General features: G+C 35.8%; 1 protein-coding gene across 2 annotated transcripts in view; it reads left to right on the top strand.

The window, feature by feature from the left end:
- Positions 1 to 21145, top strand: part of adcy5 (adenylate cyclase 5) — a 65802-nt gene extending 44657 nt beyond the window's left edge. Inside the window, exons 5-21 of one of the 2 annotated variants that reach the window (XM_043249266.1) lie at positions 1424 to 1551; positions 3737 to 3895; positions 5097 to 5238; positions 5609 to 5746; positions 8546 to 8568; positions 9663 to 9822; positions 11712 to 11809; positions 12114 to 12201; positions 13345 to 13461; positions 13748 to 13912; positions 14554 to 14729; positions 15218 to 15238; positions 15497 to 15629; positions 16191 to 16454; positions 17239 to 17443; positions 17662 to 17786; positions 18383 to 21145. In XM_043249266.1, coding sequence (XP_043105201.1) covers positions 1424 to 1551; positions 3737 to 3895; positions 5097 to 5238; positions 5609 to 5746; positions 8546 to 8568; positions 9663 to 9822; positions 11712 to 11809; positions 12114 to 12201; positions 13345 to 13461; positions 13748 to 13912; positions 14554 to 14729; positions 15218 to 15238; positions 15497 to 15629; positions 16191 to 16454; positions 17239 to 17443; positions 17662 to 17786; positions 18383 to 18511 — 2271 coding nt within the window. In that variant the 3' untranslated portion in view covers positions 18512 to 21145. The remainder of the gene's footprint in view (positions 1 to 1423; positions 1552 to 3736; positions 3896 to 5096; positions 5239 to 5608; positions 5747 to 8545; positions 8569 to 9662; positions 9823 to 11711; positions 11810 to 12113; positions 12202 to 13344; positions 13462 to 13747; positions 13913 to 14553; positions 14730 to 15217; positions 15239 to 15496; positions 15630 to 16190; positions 16455 to 17238; positions 17444 to 17661; positions 17787 to 18382) is intronic. The other variant, XM_043249267.1, reaches the window with a different exon arrangement.
- Positions 21146 to 21418: the final 273 nt, after the last annotated feature.

The following is a 21418-nucleotide window of genomic DNA, read 5'->3' as shown; positions in this document are numbered from 1 at the left end:
TTCGTGCACGTACTCTGCTGCTGCAGAGAGATGCTGCTCAAAGGGGAAACCGTCTGTTGTCTGTTCAGATGTTTGCACACTTCACAAAACCTTGGAGCAAAAAGACAAAGTATGCACGCTCACTTGGCCTTGATGATCAACAATAGAGGTTGTTGTATGGGCTGCGGGTTAAATGAAGGCATGCGCTGGGGTGACATTCAGGTGGCTGTCATAAGACCCGGTCTTGCTGCCGTGAGTCCTGTGCCCAGCCTGAGGCTTCCTCCACTCTCCACTGGTTTCTTCTCTCCTGTTTTGATGACTTCCAAACTGTATTAAAGTATATTCCAAGCATATTAAGCTATAGTGGAAGTCTTCTGAAGTCGTACTAGAAGTAAATGACGCTCTTCATTTTTAGTTTTGTCTTTTTTTTTTTTTTTTTTTTTTACCAACTAAGATGAACATCGTTTGGGAAAATTCAATTTAAAAAAAGGTCCCACTTTATGTTCGGTGGCCCTAACTACTGTGTACTTACATACATGTATTTACATTTGTACTTCTATTTTTAAAAATACCTACATGTGATTACATATATTACTAAACTGTTGAGCCACCCCTTACAACCTAACCTTTAAACCTACCTATACCACCAAACTTTACCTGTATCCCACCACAATAGCAGAAGTAGTATACAGCGGGGCCAAAAAATGACATTTTTGTCATTTATTTTTCACCTTTATGTCATTTCAAACCTGTAAGACTTTCTTTTTTTCTTTCCAAATATTTGGTTGTTCTTTTCCTTTCAGTTACAATAAATGCTGACTGGAGGTTATAAAGTTAAAAAGGATGCAAAAGCATCACAGAAACATCATATATGCTATGTTACACTATACTGCATATTGCAAGACACTATGCCACTGCATATTTTATGATTTTCATTTTTCATTTTCATTATCTGTTATATATTATATCTATTATATTATATTTTTCAAAATCAGTTTCCGATAGTTTAGACAACTTAGATAATAAAAATACCAGAACAATTTAGATTTTTGATTTGGGATGCCAAACCTACTGCTTAAAAAAACCAAAAAAACATAAAAACATAGAGGCACGGATTAAAATCTGATATTTCTAAACCATTTGAGAACGGTTAAGTATTGAGATCATTATTTCTTCATAAATTGTATAAATCCCTATGAAAGACACTTAAAAGGAAAAACCATTTGCTGTATGTAAAAAGATTTTAAATGGGAGAAAGGCTATAAATGTAACACATCCCTGTATGGGATATCCAGTGTCACCATCTAATGTCTATAAAAACTCATTCTTTCACTTTTGAGTGAAAGGTTTTATAAAAAATAAATAGTATAATAATAATGGCAACATACTGATCTATAGCAACAGCTGTAATGTTATTATTTGCTCACTGTTGATCTCGATGCAGGAGAATCACTGTCTGCGGATTAAGATCCTGGGTGACTGCTACTACTGCGTGTCCGGGCTGCCCGAGGCCCGCGCCGACCATGCGCACTGCTGTGTAGAGATGGGTGTAGACATGATTGAAGCAATCTCGTGAGTATCATAGTGTTGCTTCTGTTCATCAGACAGGAACAGCGTGGCTTTTGTGTCTAGTTTTTAATGCCTCACTGAAAATGTACTTCAGCCAGGAAATACAAAAAAGATGCTATGATGAATAACAGCCTGGCAGCAATGAAATGTTGATGTTAGCAATTAAAAATATTCTTATAACACTGAATGTATTATAAAGTACATATTATGTATATACTCAGTCTTGTATGTGCTATAAACATACCCCCCCCCACACACACACATATATATGCATAGATGCATATGTTTGTGTGCATGTTCTTGGTAAACCCTATGTTATGGGTACAAAATGTCCACACAAAAATGTTTTATTTATATATTTGATATGTTTATATATATGATATGTTTATATATCATACAAAAAAAGGCAAAGAGTTTCCTTTAAGGAGTATGTTAAGGTTGGTGTAGTACGGGCAATGGAAAATACAGTTTGTACAGTAAAAAATAAAAGATAAAATACTCTTTTGGATGTCCCCATAAAACATTGAAACCCTGTGTGTGTGTGTGTGTGTGTGTGTGTGTGAACAAAATGTGTTCAGTTCAGTGTTGTAATAATAATTTTAATTAAGTATATTTTTATTAAAATGTATTAAAATATTTCGAATTAAACTTCACTATTTTTAAACGGTAATTAAAGCGTAATTTTAGCTTTCTACTGTTTTTCTCATGTGGTTGTTTGTTCCTAGAAAATTGCATAACAGAATAGCAAAATGTCTTACTTTTATATTTTGAGCCGCATGTCCTCAGTAAAGAAAGAACCTTTGTAAAACAGCTCATATTATATTTAGAACTCCTTTGAAATGTTCATTGATCAATATTTTTTTAAGGTTAAGCACATCTTTTGACTGACCAACTCTTGGGAAAAAAAAAAAAACTAAAAACCGAAACAAAAAAAGAGCCCTGTTTTGTACCCTGTCCGTGGAACATGCTGTACAGCAGCACTGGACTGAATGAAAGTTCACTGAAAGGTTGATTTGAGACAGAACACTTAATCTTATTTACCTGCTTTTACTAATCATGGCTAAATTGTTATAAGCATTATGTTCTTATTAGAAACTTTGAATTGCTCTCTATGAGTTTGTTCTGTTGCTCTAATTGGTCCGGTCGGTCATCCCTTAATTGAGTTGTTTCCAAGTTTGTCCAAATTTGTCTCGCATGCGTGTGAACGTGTCCGCAGACCTGACTTCTCTAATGTTCAGTGTCTCTGAGCAGTTGTTTGTTAAGGCAGGAACGGCGGTGACTGGGTTTCTGCTCCAATGAGCACGTGTCTGTGTTTCTCTGAGCTGCAGCCAACCGGCCCAGCGCCCCATCACAGGAAGAGACCATTTTTCCGCAGACTTGCCTGTCGCCCTCAATGTTCAAAAGAGTTTGATGGCTTGTTTGCCGTGTGACGCGGGGATCAGAATGTGCTGTGTTAACTTGTTGATGTGCCCAGTGGAAAGGTGCATTTCGGGGTGCACTAATCCACCTTGAGATTTTTGAGATGTGGGAAACAGTGGGAAGAGATGTGTCAGTTGTGAATTATATCATATATTAAATTCATGTTACTGTAATATTTGTCACACTGAAAAAGAGAGAGTTAGCAAAGGGAAAGTTCACATCCTTGCATATTAAAAGCTACCTTGGCATCAACTGTCAATTAAGCCTGCAAGATTAATATTCCAACACGCAATAAGATTGCAGGAAATATAAAATGTCTTTTGTTTGTTATATTCAGCAGGGGGTCTTTTTTTTCTTTCTGTGTTGCTTTGTTGCTTTGCTGTTTTTGTTTTGTTTCAATTTTATACTTTTAAAAAGTTGTTTCACCATATTAAATTATTATTTAATACTCAACCTATGGATATTATAAATAATATTCAAGGTTTTAATTTAAATAAGAATCATTTATAAATAAACTTGGACATGGCACTGATTATTAACAAGTTCTATTTCTTATTAAGTTCTATTACTATTTTAGGATGCTCTTCTCATTTTCGGCTGACACCATGAATTCTAAAAATTTAGTAGTTGTAAACTTATTTACAGTTCTGACTAGTAAAGCTATCAACTTTAGAGTGTATATTAGTATGTTGTCAATGTGTTATATCAAAATATATGATTAAGTGAACTAACAAGTATATTTGTGTGTTTTGTTTTTTTTTCTCTTCAGACTGGTGAGGGAAGTGACCGGTGTTAATGTTAACATGCGTGTGGGCATACACAGCGGGCGAGTGCACTGTGGGGTGCTGGGATTAAGGAAGTGGCAGTTTGATGTCTGGTCCAACGATGTCACCTTGGCCAATCACATGGAAGCTGGAGGAAAAGCAGGGTGAGTTCATGAACTCTGTTTTTTTTTTTTTTTTTGCCCATGTTCTCTCACATGAACTTCCTGCGTTTCCTCACTTTTAAAATGTGTTTTTTTTTGCCCATTAACACAAGACAAGTTCAGACAAAGCCTCTGTCCAGTTATCATTATTTTTCTTCACAATGTTCACAACTGCTTTCTGTAGTATGTACACTGTGTTCCTGACGGATTTACTAGAGCTAGTAAATTGTATGGCTGTCCCCGTCTAAGGATTTTTCTGGTTGACCAATTGTCGATCATTTTAAGCATTAGTCAACTAATCGCACAATTATTAATAAACCATTCAAATAATTGTTATTATAGCCTTTGCCTATAGCCTAATAATAAGCGCTCGAATGCACACACAAAGCTTGCCACAGCGCACCAGCAGAAGTGATAATTATGAATGTGTTAGTGAATAACAGTAAGGACATTATAACAGTAACAATAACAGTAACAGTAATGCGTTAACGTTTTTAAGCGGCCATGTAAAGTTGCTAATATATATTTTAGATAAGTCATATTTGAGGTTGATAAATGATAGGCGATCGTTGGATGCACCTGATGTATACTAGACTAGACGTTAACAATCTGTTATCATGTACTGCATGACACCTGTGGATTTTTTTTCTGTGACTAATAAAAATAAGTTTGACCAGCCTCATCTGGTTGACTAATGATTAATAGACTATTAGGGGGCAGGCCTAGTAAATTGTAATAATTTAGCAATTTTCTAAAACTGAACATCAAATTGAAATAATAATACACACACACATACATATGTGTATAAATAATACATATAAATTATTAGTTCTATAATTTATATGTACAGTATTCTAAATAAACAGTTACTAAGTGAAATAAATACAATTCTAATGAAAATAAAAAACTAAAATGTAAATCTGTAATATTTTTATTATTGTTGTTGTTGTTGTTGTTGTTGTGTTATCAATAATAATAATAAATTACAACTCACTTGATATTTCATTTCATCACACTGTAAATAGAAATAATCATCCCATTGTTTCTTTTTCTTAATATTTTCTGTGAATGAAGGCCACTTGCTGACAATAACTCCAACGTTTATTGCTTCATTATGTGTTTTGTTATGAAAATTGTAATCAGCTCAAGCAAGCAACTTCCTGTCTACATTTATGCCTCATGAAAGTTGTTTTTATCACCGCAGGCGTATTCATATCACCAAGGCCACGCTTAACTATCTGAATGGTGATTATGATGTAGAACCTGGATTTGGTGGAGAAAGAAACGTCTATCTCAAGAAGCACAACATTGAAACCTACCTCATTGTGGGCTGCAGTCAGAAGCGGGTATGTCCTTTTTTTTATTTCTCCTCACCAACAAATGTTATCAGTTCAATTTTATAAATTCAGGTGAAATGAAACATTTTAGACTCTACTTTTTTTCTTGTGTATGCCGAATGACTAATTATACTTTGTCACCTGGGACAGCTTAAGTCGACAAGCTATGATTCTCCATTAATATGCACGTCTTTTCAAGCAGAAACACCTAGAGCTCAGGAATAGCATGACTCGCATGATGAGGGGCAGCAGATGAATGAAAAAAAGCTATGTGGATAAATTCAGGGAAATGTGATGTCAGAAGACAAGCTACTTAATGACTGTGACATTAAAAAGCATGGGCCGTAAAACTGCTCCTGTTTTGTGTTCTCCTTCACAGAAAGAAGAAAAGGCAATGATTGCTAAGATGAACCGGCAACGCACCAACTCGGTCACGCATAATAGCACTCACTGGACAGACCGGCCCTTCTACAATCACCTGGGTGGCAATCAGGTTTCCAAGGAGATGAAGAGGATGGTGAGGAAGCTACACTTTTGAATGGGCTGCATTAGCCACCCTTGTAGGATGAGAACATTATCTGAGTGCTGAAAACCAGTTTGCATTTAGCCTAATTGCAGTGTCTAAAACCCATTACCACCTCTGTTGGAGGATAAGGCCTTTGACAGGGGAGGCTTTTTGTACCATGCGTTAACTAAGCCAAAACAATCCCAAGGACATTGCTTTAGGGTCACATGTAAAGAGCCCCATGGCCTTTGTGTAGTCCCTGTTCTTTCATTCAGTTCTCAGCTCTTCCTCGGCTCTGGAACCCAAAGGGAACAGCCCTCTAATTAAATAAAGCTGGATTGCCTCACATACCGCCCTGAGGGATTTAATCAGGCAAAGTGGAACCAGCAATTAGTTCCTGTGAGCTTTATGGGAATACCCTTTATCTTTTCTTTTTTGTCTAAATCACCTGTTCCTTCTCATCTTGGTTAATAGAAGGAGCACCGAAATCAGGCATAACTTATACACTTGATTCAGACTTTGTTCCCAAAGAAACCATGACAGGAAATATTGATGTTTCCATTATAACAAGACATGTATACCGTTTTAATTTACAGCGGCATGTCATTTTGTTCTGTTTTAGAAAACGTTTTCCAATCCCAGTTTCCATTCTAAATATTTTTAAATATTCCAACATGAAGATTTCAGCCAATTATTAGGGCTCTAGATAACATCTAACTTTTTTTAATTAAATACAATGTAAAAGTTTGCGGTAAATTTAATTCACCAAGGGTGCATTCATCTACTATGTTTTCAACTAAATTATTAAGCAGCTGTTTTCAACATTTGATCATAATAATAATAAATGTTTCTCAGCATATTAGTTCTAGTTAATGTGATTCTGAACACTGGAGTAATCAACTTTGCCATAAATTGCATTTAAAAACATTAAAATAAACTAGTTTAAGTTGTAATTCTGTTTTAACCCTACTGTTAAAATAAAAAAGTTCTGCCTTGGTGGGCATACATTTTTTTTTTTTACAGACCTTAAACTTTTTGAACGACAAAGCGGAGAAAGAGCAGTATGTTTTTAAAGCTCTTTTTTGAAGAATAAAAATGTAGTTATACTATCCACCAGCAGGGATGGTAAATATTGCATTTTGCAGTTGGAATATGTCCAACCAACAGCAGATAGTGGGAACCTGTTTGTAATTATTTGTGCAGTTCCGTTTGTTAGTGGCATAGATAAATCCCGCTCGATATATCCTGCTGGAGCTCAGACTGGCATGTAATTGCCAGATATCTGTCCATGCCTACACAAACACAGAGCATTGATAAAGGCAGATAAATATGCAGTGTATTCTGACGAAAAGATTATCTGTTTCATAATAACAACAGCACCTGTTTTTGTCTGTTGTATTGTCTAGAGGCTTGCATTGGCCCAGAAGGTGTTGCTCAGTTGAAGGAGAGAAACAAATGGAGAGTAACACATCAACATACTGACTGGGTCATAGTCTCTGTCGAGTGAATACATGCAGGCCTGTGTGTGGGAGAGCATCCGAGTCTTCTGAGACTATAAATTTAGTGACTATTATTATGCATCTAGCAACTTGTCTTTTGGATGCTTTTTACTCCCATAATTTAATGTTTAGTGGTCAGAAATTACGATTAAAATGGTAATTTGATATGTAATGGGAACATTCAGTCTGTTCCTTGACCTGTATATCTGCTATTTTTGATATATTAAGTGTGTGGTAGTCATTTAGCGGATGCTTTTATCCAAAGCACTTTTTGTAGAGAATGGGGTTCTTAATATTACGGTTTTCAGAAGTTAATACCAATACAAGTAATTTAAAAAAAAAAGTAACATAAAAACCTAAATTTCTATAGCAATACTACAGCAAAAAGCTTTAATGATTGTGGTATGTTCTGAACACACTTGAATTAGATTTTTTTTAAATGGTTTTGACACCTAAAAAGGCCTTTTGTTTAAATGATTTTGGATGTAGATAAAATTAATATATACTATTAATTACAATGGTTGTTTTTTTTGTATGTGCTATGTATCAAACTTGCGCTTCCTGTGTAAACCGACCAGATGTCTTTGTAGGCAGTATCTATTTTTTGTGTAAAATTATACTTCAACCCACTGAGGAATGGACAAAACACTAACCGCCGAAGCACATGTGAAACATGAGCCTATTTAGTTTCCTCTCCATGTTTCCCATGTCCTCCTACCATGATAAATCAATGCCTCATCAGCCAGCTCTGTTTACTTCTGTTCTTAGTAGGATCTCAATTTAAATTCCGCCAAAAAAAAACTTGTGGTCATAAATCAAGCCTGAGTCAAGTCTCAGCTTGTTTATACTCAATGTCAGCCATCATGTATATCAGTGCAGTAATAATAAATTCTCAGTCTCTTCAGCAGTCCTCTGTTTTCAAAAATCGTAAAGTCTTTCCATGAATGATTGTCTTTGTTCTTGTATATTTCTTGTATTTCCTTTCTCTCTGTTTGGATTCTGCATTTGTCACTGTTCAGTTATCTGCATTTTGACAGTTTATGAATTTAATAGAGATTTATGCTTGTTTTGGGATAGGGTGTTAAATAAATCATTGTTTTTTTGTTTTTATTATTACTCCAACAAGAAAAAAAAAGTTTGTGGTGTGAATAATTTTTTATATCTTTAGAAGTCTCTTTAATCGGGAAGTTTCAGAACTTTATTTGAGGTCCTCCAGAAGAGGTCACTGTTGTGCTGATTGTACAAATGCAGACATTTTCAGCCATTCTACATTGATGTATAATGCATTTTCTCTTCCAAATATTTTTTGCAGGGATTTGAGGATCCCAAAGACAAGTGAGTATATGAAACGCATCTTCATGCCTCCACCCTGCATGCCAATTTTTTTTAATCTTAAAGATTACTGAATTATTTTTTTTAAACTTTTTTTTTTAAACTGCCGTTCAAATGTATGGGGTCAGCAAGATGTTGGAAAGACGTTTCTGATGCCTATTATTTATTTGCGAAAAACGGTTACATTGTAAATTGTTGTATATTTTAAAATGTTTTAAAATGTAATGTATACAGACCTGAATTTTCAGCTGTCATTAGCTGTCCTTCAGGATTTTTTGAAAAGTTCAGATTCACTTGAACATCCACTTAAACATTTTGTAATAAATTCCTTTACTGTCATTAAATAAAACTCTTTCAGATATCTCTTTTCTCTTTCAGATATTTAGTACAACTGACCTCAAACCTTTGAAAAGTGTATTTATAGCTTTCAATGAATTCAAATTAATATTATGAAACGCACTGCAGACTTTTTCTGCAAAGTCTTTGTGAATGATATGCATTTGTTGTTAGAAAATGGCTGAGCTGCTGGCGCAGATTTAATGCAGACCTACTTAAAATAAACCAAAATTTATTCAAATGTGGTTAAATGTCAAATATCAATAGTCAATGGTGTCAAATCAACACATGCGCGTAGTGTGAGCATATCCATCACTATTTTAGAGGTGCTGAAAACTATCAGAACCTAGATTTCTGGGTCACTTGATACTTGCGCATGTACCACTGTGCTTTTAATAACTAGTCAGCATTTATCTAAATGTGTGAATACAGATATGCAAGCCAATTTGCTTCTTTAGGCAATTTATCATCAAACCTTATACTAAGAGACTAATCCATTATATGTCCAATGTGACATTTCTCTGTATTTGAATTTAAATGCAGAACTTATTTTTGTTGGTGTGATACTGAATTGCATGAACACGATTGCAAGGCTTTGAGCTCCGATGATTTCTGTTTTTTAACTTAAGTAACTGTCTTACTGATTATGGTGATGCTGCTTTTTGGTGGTCTGGCTTTGCAGTATTAAGTTATAGAAGTAAGTTAAAGGATGAGAAGGGAGGAAAAAGGTCGAAAAAATTGTGTCTCGTCTTGTTATCTAGACATTTCATTTTCAGAAACACGCAAGAAAACCTGAACCCAGAGGACGAGGTGGACGAGTTTCTGGGCCGTGCCATTGACGCCCGAAGCATCGACCGATTACGGTCCGAACACGTCAAGAAATTTTTACTGACTTTCCGAGAACCTGACCTGGAGAAAAAGGTATGGCTTTCGTGACCAGCTTCAATGAAAATATATAAACAACAACTTGATCTAGCTGATGTAAATCAAATGCAAATTGAAAAAAAAATCTGTTGAAATAATATATGAAATAGAATAAAATAGCAACTTACTGAAATAAGATGGTGTGCTAAAATTACCAGAAATGAAAGTGTACAGAATAAAGCTAGATAGAGATAAAAAAGGCTAAGAAAAATGATAAAAGCATGTAAAAAAAATTAAATAAAACATTAAAATTAATACTCAAAATATAAATATCATTGGTACTGGTGTCAAGCTCCAAAAATGACATGCACACAGTCTATGCAAGTTATGCACTATATGAACGCTTCTTGTAAAGAATTGTAAAGTTATTTTATTTCCATTGATGCCCACTAAAAAAAAAGTTGAAAAAATATAGTTAAAAGCATATGATTTGTAAAAAAACAAGTATATTTTCCAGTTCTTCTGATTTAAGTGCGTCATCAAGCTGACATTATCTAGCCTTACAGGGATTTTGTTGTAAATTGCATGATTTAAAATTTAACAGATCATTAGTTAATGGAACTGGTAAATTGTTCCTTCAGTTGCATCGCAAAAAATGGCAGAGAGCTAATCAGAAGTCCATTATAATACTGTTGTACAGAAAAAAATATTCGGCATAGCTCAAAGATGTTGCATGCTGCTAGGATGAATAGAAGCGATGAAATTCAAGGTTCAGGTTTGGAATGAGTCAGAGACTGACGTCTTTATGCTGCACTGTGATTTAAGTCACTTTATGGTGTTACCTTCAAAGCATTTGTCACCACTGACCTCCATCACCTCAGAGAGATGCCAAACTTTCCCAGAAAAGATGCCGTTTTTGTCACACATAAGAGTCTAGGTTTCTTAGTAAAGATAGTGATGAAAGGGTAATGGAACAAAGGTTTCTTAGCCTCTGCATTTTGCGTTCTCGTCCTCCATCTGCAGTTACATCCACTTTTAGCTTGTTATACGTTGTTCCTCATATGTCTGGCACTGTTCACATGGCTCTTTCGGAGACTTGCTTTCAGTATGTAGTGGAGATAATTGTTGCTTTTGTTGTTTGCATTGTCTGTGCCCAGAACGTCTGTTTTAAGCTCACGAATGAGGCAATTATCTTTAGTAGCCTTTGTTAAAGAATCATCTTCCATATGCTTTGAAGAAATATGCTTGACATTTATTAGTTTGGGGGCTGAATTGTATTTAGAAGCGATTCATTACATTGATCAAATTTGACAAAGGTAAATGATGTCACCAAAGATATGCATTTCAAATGGTTTTCATTTTGAAATGCATCAAGGAATTTTGAAAAATCTCAAATATTAAGTAGCACAACTGCTATGAATGTTAAGAAGCATAGAGAACCAAATAGGCATATAAGAATAATTTCTGACAGATAATGTCAATATTTTTCAGGTTTTCCATGACTGTGGAAATTCTGCAGTTTTGATTTCCAGGCGAACATTAATAAAAAAAATTCTAATTATACTCGGATAAAATATTTAGAGAGATAGATCACCCAAAAATTTAAATGATGGCATTAATTACTCCTGCTGACTATGGTGGGTCTTAATTTGTATATATCTTAATAATGTCTTAATTTTGGATGTGCTATTCCTTTTAATAGGTTTAAAATTAATTTTGTGCTTGCAATATCTGTAAATAAAAATAAATTAAAAAAAAAACATCCAGTTATTGCAAAGAACTGACAAAATTAAAATGAATCTTGCCAACCCTGTTTTTTCAGTACAAACTGAATTAAACAATAACACATACAACGCTGCTTGCTTTCACATGATATTTGAACTGTATTTGTAACCCCACTCTTTTTTTTCTTTTCTCCTTTTCCCTCTTTTCTCCTTTTCCCTCAGTACTCCAAACAGGTAGATGCCAGGTTCGGAGCATACGTAGCCTGCGCCTCACTCGTCTTTTTATTCATCTGCTTCATTCAGATCATCATTGTGCCGCAGTAAGTACACTTCGGTTAACTACCTGATCCTAGCAAATGTTTTCTGGTCCATTCAAAGAAGCTTGGAGAAGGTTTTGTTTGCTTTTGAATGGGAATGTCACATAGCCTTCATACACAGAAGCTTACATTCATTTTGACTTTGTAAAGGTGTAGACAGTTAGTACCTGAGCAGCCAAAAGAGCCGAAGCAGGTCTTTCCTCTGCCTTAGACCCTATGTTAATTATGAATTATAATAATTGTTTAAAATAACAGTTATTTTATATTCACATTGTTTCCTTTTTACACCTGTTTTGTTTCTCTGTAGCTCTGGGTTGATGGTTGCCTTTTATATGTTGTGCCTCGTCCTCCTGATGGCAGTCATGTTCATCTCAGCCATTTATTCTTGTTTTGGGGTGAGTGAATTGTTGGTATTGTATGACATTTAGGCTTTATAATATTAGTGCAATATTATGAAATGAGAGTGATTATTTTTTATAGTATAAAGAGGACAAACCTTGAGCAGCATGGCATCTACAACAGCAGGAAAACACAAAAACCCCTCCTCGGCCCTAGAAAAAACAATACATCTTAACGTGTCCTTCACAGACCGTTTCCTAGCACTCTTACAGGCACATCATCGCTAAATCCAAGTCTTTATCAACCTTCAAATTCTCCACTAAAATAACCTGAGTGGGTTTGATTGATATTGGGCTTTTAGCTGCGCAACTTTGAGCAGGTCTCTAGAGACAATGAGTCACACAGAGCAAAGCCAGAGACACAATAAAGCGCTGGCAGCTCATTTGTGCACACTGGGGTGGAACTGTCACTCCGTTGCTCCATGGGCAGCAGGGGCCATTGCAAGTCTTTCCTTAGAGATGCTATGGAATTAGATTCTGAACTTCCTGACCCGTAAAACTGTATTTTCATAAAAGCCTTTTCTGCAAAATCTCTGCAAGCTCACAAGATCCAAAAGGTATTTATATCTTGTGTTTTATAGATACTGTATACTGTATATGTGTATGAATGTTATATGTATATATGAAAATGGTAAAATATATATTACTTACCTTACCTTACTGGCGCTACTGACCCAGTGGTGCCTGGCCTCTACAACCGTTCTCTTTCATGCTAGCCGGTCAAAATCCCTCCTCACTGTGTCGGCCCATCTGTTTCTAGGCCTTCATTTGGCTTGGTACTAAAAGGCTGTACCCCGAATACTCTATGTGCCAGTCATTCCTCTCCCGTCCATCGAAAGTGCCCTACCATACTACCAGATGCGCCGAAGCATAGCAAATGTTGATAGTGACACGTCCTGATACAGTGCTCTCAGCTTCTTTATTCCTTCTCATCTTCCACTGTCCACCCTCATTCACAAATCTAATGAGGGACTGAGTTTGGAGAACCATGGCTTTTAAAAAGGCTTCTGATGGCAAAGTATTCCAAGCAGTTATTCTTCTCTTTTTTCATCATGTGACAGCATTAAATCTTTCTCAGACACTGTTTAAGAGTTATGTTTAATATTGTGAAACTCAGTTTATGTTTCTCTCTTTTGACAGTTTTTTCCTGTGCCTCTGCAAACTCTGTCAAAAAGGATTGTTCAGTCCAGACTCAACAGCACCCTGGTGGGGGTTTTTACAATCGTCCTGGTTTTTCTCTCCGCTTTCATTAACATTGTGAGTCTCACAAGTCTTAACCTCAGGATTCTGCGCCTTGGTGTCTCTGATACTTAGTTATTTCATGCACTACTGATACATTTAGTGGTACATAAACTATGTAGCCATGCAACTAACACTTAATCTGTCTCAAAATATTTAACGACTTGCAGGAATAAAGACAGAATTGCAAAAAAACACATCTTATTTTTGCAATCATGTTGCTGGTGACATTGAAATCAGATGCTTTTTAATAATTGCCTTAAGTGATAGCGATTTAATTAAAAGATTTTCTTCTCTCCCTTAGTTCACCTGCAGTACAGATGACCTGAAGACATTTTTAGGGCAGGAGTTTAACATCAGCCCCAGTGATGTAAATGCTTGCCATGTCCGCAACTCTTCCTTCAACTACAGTCTCTGGTCTCAGAACAGCCTCTACAACAGCTCGTCACCCACCTGCAATTTCCCAGAGGTGCGGCACTGTTCTTAGAACAGTACAGTTTTGTGACAATGTGCTGAAAGTTCACTTCTCCAACATTAACATGTTTAACAAATCAGCGTCCCCTATCCATAACATTGCTTTCTCCAGTAAGAAAGTCATCTGAATCAAAAGAGATTAGCCACATATCAAGCACTGTGTACAAATGAAAACAGTCCAAGTTCTTAACAACATATGGTTTGGATTTTGATGTACAATGAGGAATGGACTCTTTTCACTGAGGGAAGAGTTATGAATTAGGTTAAAATGTATTTTTGGTGGATTTGTTTATTACAATAAGCAGCTTTTCACTTCACACGTTATGATGAATAAACAAACTCATCATATTGGATGGCCTGAGTGTGAGTACATTTTCAGAAAATCTGAATTTTTTTGGTGAACTATTACTTTAAGTGCTCAGTGAGCAACTACTAACTCATTTGGGCCAGGTTGAACCAGCTAATAGCACCATGTTCCAAGTCGATATGTTTCAGCAGCGATAGGCCTTTCCTTCTATTTTTCATAGCTGTAAATTCAGCCAGTGCACTGAAATGCTTGGCTTTGGATAAATCATATATGGAATAAGATAAGGGGAGAGTGAAAGACTAATGTCTGATGTTTTTCTCTTTCTGCAGTATTTCTCTTCGTGTGTGCTGCTCAGTTTACTGGCCTGCTCAGTGTTCCTACAGGTCAGCAGTATTGGTAAACTCTTCCTCATGCTCTTTATTGAGATCCTGTACGTGCTTATCATGGAGGTGCCCGAGGTCAGCCTTTTTGACAACGTAGACCTGCTGGTCATGGCCAATGCCAGGTGAGTATCTGGATTTTAGCCAAGTAGCACAGTGTTTTTATTTTGGATGGTTGGAACATGTTCATAAGAGGCTGTTAAATATTTCCTAGCATTTTTTCTAGATCACAGTTGTGACTGAATGCACTGTAATATACACTAACATTTAAAGGTTTGGGGTTTGTTTGATCTAAAACAGTAAAAAGCAACATTGTATAACATTACATCTTAATATTTTTGTGAAAACCTTGACCAAAAGAAATTATTTAAATGTAATGTATCAAAAAAAATACTGACTGCAGACTTTTGAACAGTAGAATAAGTAGGCATATTATCAGTTTTCTACATGAATAAAATTATTGTTATTCTGTCAACTTTAGCATACCACTGTATATATGAATCCCGATGAGTGTTTACTTGCTGATTTGTCCTATCTTTTCTCCTGAGTCTATCTTAAAGATAGATTCTGCTGTGCCCTATCCCTCTGATACATTTGCTTTTCTTTTTCACAGAGAGTATATTAATGGAACAAGGTAAGATAAAATCAGTGAAATCGAGATTGATCTCAAAGAAATGCCGGTGTGCATGTTGTTTTCATTGCATGACCATGAAAATTATAAGCATCACAGGATTAAATCAAATTGTGTGACCATGTAGCCTGAATTACTGTTGTGATTTGATTATTAATCATGTTAACAGATTACCATGTACCTCATTTGATTTAAACGCTTTAGATCATCATGCTGTTTGTTAAAACACGGTGTGAAAATTGTTGATGCTCTATGTTGCAGCTGTGCGAGAGACACCCGGGTTCCTCTGAAGATCATGACTCCAGTTGTCATCACAGTTTTTGTGTTGGCTCTCTACCTTCATGCGCAGCAGGTGGAGTCTACAGCAAGACTAGACTTTCTCTGGAAGTTACAGGTGTGTTTATCTGTGCATGTCTTTGTAATAATGTAGATATTTCGTGAAGAGCTGTTAAATATGTATGGCTGTCCGTTAAACCAGTTTGTCAGACTCTTGCTTTCAAAAACATTTTGTTGTAGCTTACGTAGCTGTTCAAAAGTTTGGGGTCAGTAAGATTCGTTATTTAAAATACTTTTATTTAGCATGTTTTAGTTAGTTTTTAAAAGTGACAGACATCGTTAAAAAGCAGCATAACTGTACCAAACAGCACTAAATCGTATTAGAATGATTTATGAAGGATCACTCGAAAATTGATATTGGATTAATGACTACAAAAAATTGAGCTTTGTACTCAAATAAATGTCTATATTCAAGTAGATAAATTACTCATTTAAAATTATAATAGCATTGCACAGTATTACTGTTTACTGCTTTTTGGTCAAATAAATGCAACTCTACTGAGCAAAAGAAAAAAAAATTAAAACAGTTTGGCTTTCAGTGTTGCTGCATTCATTTAAGTTGTTTTCTCAACCTTCCTGTCATTTGTAGCATCGTCCTCTATTTTTGTTACATTCACAGGCCACAGAGGAGAAGGAGGAGATGGAAGAACTTCAAGCTTATAACCGCCGGCTTCTCCACAACATCTTGCCCAAAGATGTGGCCGCACACTTTCTGGCGAGAGAGCGTCGTAATGACGAGCTGTATTATCAGTCGTGCGAGTGTGTGGCTGTCATGTTTGCCTCTATTAGCAATTTCTCTGAGTTCTACGTGGAACTGGAGGCCAATAATGAAGGTGTGGAGTGCTTGAGGCTACTTAACGAGATCATCGCTGACTTTGATGAGGTACAGAGATTTCTGACGAACCTTATAACTGTTGCAACGCTTTAATCTGCTTTTAAGCGCAGTACAGTACAGCTGGCTAACGTTCTAGCATTTCATTTTTTTTTTAACTGTATTTATAACTGGTGTTGAAAATACTATCAAGCAAGTTAATAATAAAAAAAAATAATAAAAACAATCAATTTAAAGTAATCTATATATAAATGTGTTCTAGTGCTGTAATTAATCAATATTAATTGCAGTGGTTTTTGTTTACATGATGTGTGTCCTGTGTATATTTATGTATATATAAATACACATATACAGTATATATATTTAGAAAATATTTACATGTATATGCATTTATATATTTATATTCTTATATTGTGTTATATATAAATATATTTAATATTAACATATTTTCTTAAATAATAATAATAATAATAATAATAATAATAAATATACACAGTACATATGTACATATATTATGTAAGCAAAACCTTAATTTTGGATGCGATTCATCATGATTAATCGTTTGACAGCATTAGTGTTTATTAATGTGTTTTTATTTATTAGTGTCTATTAAGAAATTAATGGAAAACAGCACTTTTTAAAAGATTTGTACTATGTTTTAGCTCTTGCATTAAATATTTGAAAAATGTTTGTAGCAGTTGGTCTCAGTTTTAACCTGTGTGTGAAACCTTCATCTTCACATCTTTCTAACCTGATTGTATTCTTACAGATGTAGAATTTTTTTACCTTCACATTTGTAGACGAAGTCCATAACCTTATTTCACTTTTCATGCAGATCATTAGTGAGGATCAGTTTCGTCAACTAGAAAAGATCAAAACCATTGGCAGCACCTACATGGCTGCCTCTGGGCTTAATGACTCCACTTACGATAAAGCAGGAAGGTCACACATTCGCGCTCTAGCCGACTACGCTATGCGCCTCATGGACCAGATGAAGTACATCAATGAACACTCTTTCAATAACTTCAAAATGAAGATTGGTAAGAATTTGGCTTAGCCACCCTTACATTTCAATCAGCTGCCTTATGCATATAGTTTTCATTCGATTAATTTTATGAAATATTCCCGTGCAAAAAGGCTTTCTGTAGAAATGTAACATTCTGTCAGAGATAGACTTTCATAAAATGACCCGTATATTTTACTGTTGCAAAATAAAATCATATTGCCATGAAAGCTCATAGATTACCTTGTACTGAAGGTCTCAATATAGGTCCTGTCGTGGCTGGTGTCATAGGGGCTCGTAAACCGCAATATGACATATGGGGGAATACTGTGAATGTAGCCAGCCGCATGGACAGCACTGGGGTACCTGAGAGAATACAGGTGAGATGCATTCTAGGTCTCAATGATTGTCCAGAAAAGATTGAGTCCACGCTTTTTTAAAATAAACATAATGAGAAATAATTAATAAAAATGTAATGTTGACTGTTTTTATACTTAAATAGCTTATAATATCAATGATGATCATTTTTTGGGAAAAGTGTGCTTATTTGCAGTAAATGCTTAATGTTGCCCAATTTGATGATATTGTGTTGAAAAAAATAATTATTAATAAAATGTATTTAAAAAAATGTATTTTCAAATCATATGTTCACCCTTTAATGCATTTGTCAGAATTAGACGAGTCAAAGATTTAGTTTTTTAAATTTTCTTAAACATGTTATTTAACTTATAATATGCAAAGGAGTGGAAAAATAGAAATTAGCCACTTTTCACATTTATAAATGATGTTTATAACATTTTCTAATAATGTCTTGGGAATAATTTATAAATGTGAAAATAGTCTAGGAATTGAGCAGTTGAAATCTGTATTTGAAAGTATTAATAAATACAGAAGCATTTTCACTAGTGGTCTCGGGTTTAGATAAGTAAAAACACTATATAGATACTCATGTTCTCTTAATTTCTCTCTGTATCAGGTTACAACTGACCTCTACCAGGTGCTCAGCTCTTATAACTACACACTGGAGTGCAGAGGCGTTGTGAAAGTCAAAGGCAAAGGAGAAATGACAACCTACTTTCTAAATGGAGGACCCAACAGCAGTTAACACTCAACGTCTGATGTTCAGAACATTTTTGAGATGATGATGACGAGACGCTGTGGGCCAGGCCTGGCTGTTGAACGGCAATCCTCTTGGACCAATCACAATAGGATTTGTTCGTAAACAGTCCTCAGCCGGTCTAAGAGTGGCCCCTTTGCACACTGAGACTTCCTTTATGGATTAACAGAGGGCTTTGGCCCCTTTATTTAAGGCATGGAACAGCTCAGAAAGACGGTTCATCCTCAGAGACCAAAGAAACAAAGGAATCTCAAGGCATACAAAGCAGTTCTCCCGGTCTTATATTTCTTATATTGCCAAGAGAGGACAGATGAACTGCATTCTCTGCACCTGGCTTTGGCGCTCTCAGGTGTGGCTGGACTGCGATCTTACTCCACCGACTGCTCCTGGTGGATCCAAAACAAAACTGCATGAAAACACTGAAGCCAATATACCTGTAAAACACACGTTTTATGTGTATATGATTCATCAGTGTATGTAAAGAGTTCTTTTCATATGGTCTTGTTGCGTTCAACACTGTCTAGGTGATATCACAGTAGATAGAGATATCGAGATGAGCTAATATATGGTAGAAGGCCATAGTGAGCACAGCAGCTCTATAAACCCTTTATGGTTTCCTGAACTTTGCTGCAGCGACTGTGGTTGTTACTGGTAAGGGAGCTAGCGTTGACAGTGTTACTTCTGAATGATCTAGAGTTGAGAATAAAGCCCCGTTCATGCCGCCTTGACTTAATACAACCCGAAGTCATTTATTTTCAGTGTTGGGATTTTTCTCAGGTGCAACCTCATGGAGCATTTCAATCTGTCTTCAGAAACTTTAGTTGAGAATCATTTCGACTAAATTCTGTCCTTGCAGTCAGCCATGTATGGCTCTAATCATGTGCAGGGTCAGTGTATAAAAAACAATGCATATGACAATTAGATGTATGTGGACCCAAATAGGCCAGAGTTTATGCTTTCGGCACAGATAAATGGCCGTCCACATTGCACATACTGATTCCCGTTTATCTTTAAACAATGCACTGTTACAACTTAAATGCATTTTTCTTCCAGAATGTTCATTTTAGCGGTGTAAATTAATTTGTCAATAAGAAATGAGACTGAACAAGCAACCAACCAGTACGGCGGATGGTGGCATGAACAGGGCATGTGACTCTGTTCCAAACACAAATTTACTTTCTCATAAGACACTTGTATACACTAAAGACACTTTTAAGGATAGAGTAAAACGGTCAAATATGGCTGTTTTGTATTTTTAACATTTTATATTTTGACTCCAAAAGCAAAACTGTCAGTGCTATTTTAGATTATATATTTTATATATTAATGTATTAGAATGCTGTCTATAAATCCATATAAACATAACGGAACACTAAATTCCTGCACATTTGAACAGGAGGGAGAGGTTTTTAAGTGTAAGTTATCAGTCACCCTTTTCTGTCGCTGCATCCATTTGGATAAAATCTGTAGCTAGCCTTGTAACCAAGTAAGCAGAATATCTTTGGCCTTTCTCCAAAAAGGGTTTCTGTATCCTGTCAAGTACACTACAATGTAATTATGAGTAGAAAATGGATTTGCAGAAGGCGAAATGGCAATTGAGTGTTTCAGAACAGCCACAGTCGTTTAAAGCTTGGCAAACACATCTGCAAATATTGATTTTAGCCTTGCGTTTGTAGTGCGTGGGACAACGAGTTGGGATCCTCTAGGGATGATTCCGTTATGCCACAAGTCTTCAACATTTTTGCACTGCAGCTCGACCAGCATTTCCTTCTCTCTCTCTCTCTCAGTTCAGTCTGATGGTCCGACCCAATGAATGTCCATTTTCTCCAATGAGGCCTTTGTATGTAAGAATTGGAGTGTGTACACAAACTGGGACTTTTTTGTTGTTGTTGTTTAACCTATTTCGGATACAGTCAAGTAGGATTATGATATAATGTTTTGGGGGAAAAAAATCTGCATTTTCTCAAATATGTGTTATGAAACAGTAAAGTATATTTGGTCCTGTTCTAGCTTCTCTCAACGTGGACCCAGCAGGGCTTCCGGTCAGGTGTTTTTTTCCATCGAAGATTAGTGCCATTTTCTTGTCTGATTCTTTTTTTTTTCTTTCTTTTTTTTCTTTTTTTTAAAAAAAAAAAATAAAACCTCTGGTTGAATGTTTTTGCATTTAGTGTCACCATGATAGTTTTAATGTTAGACGACGCTGAGGTGTGTATTTTCTGCGGCACCGAACGAGATTGGACACACTCCCTTCACGCCATTGGTCAGACGATAATTAGCCCCGCCCTAAAAGCACGCCATTGGTTGGGCCAGCTGAGGCAGTTTTACTTTAATCGGGTTTAGTTTATGAATAGGTAACAAGTATGTATCTGCGTATTTAACTGGGAGGAGAAAGTATTTAAACCATTAAAATCACACACTCCAGCTTTAATTCACTTTCTTGTGTGTGTTATCCAAACGAAAGCACTGAGGTAAGAGATGTCAAGTAAATACCACATGTTATGTCCTGCTGAGTTCTGGCATTTACTATTCCAGTGGAGCTTCATCTTCGGTTGTATTTGCTTATCTGCCATGTCAAAACTCAATGCTGTTTTATACATCCAAATAAACTATTATAATATTAAACTCGCTCTGAAATCAATAAATTATGATTATTACAGCGCTGGTTAGAGGATTCGGATTCGCTTTTTGTTCTCTCTTCCACAGTATTTGGCGTTTTATAGATGCTTTTGGTATTGTATCTGAAGAAGCTGACTCAAAAACGAGGACCAGCTCGTGCTGTTTAGCTCAAAAAGGACAAACAGCTCGTCATAAAATAGTTACGCTTGTTATTAAGTTAAACGTGACATTAATGTAAAACAGTATGGTCATTTTTGAGTTGCTATCCGTATTTAAAAT

The sequence above is a fragment of the Puntigrus tetrazona genome, chromosome 9 (assembly GCF_018831695.1).
Source record: "Puntigrus tetrazona isolate hp1 chromosome 9, ASM1883169v1, whole genome shotgun sequence".
Classification (NCBI taxonomy): domain Eukaryota; kingdom Metazoa; phylum Chordata; class Actinopteri; order Cypriniformes; family Cyprinidae; genus Puntigrus; species Puntigrus tetrazona.
This window is presented reverse-complemented; position numbering and strand designations above follow the sequence as displayed.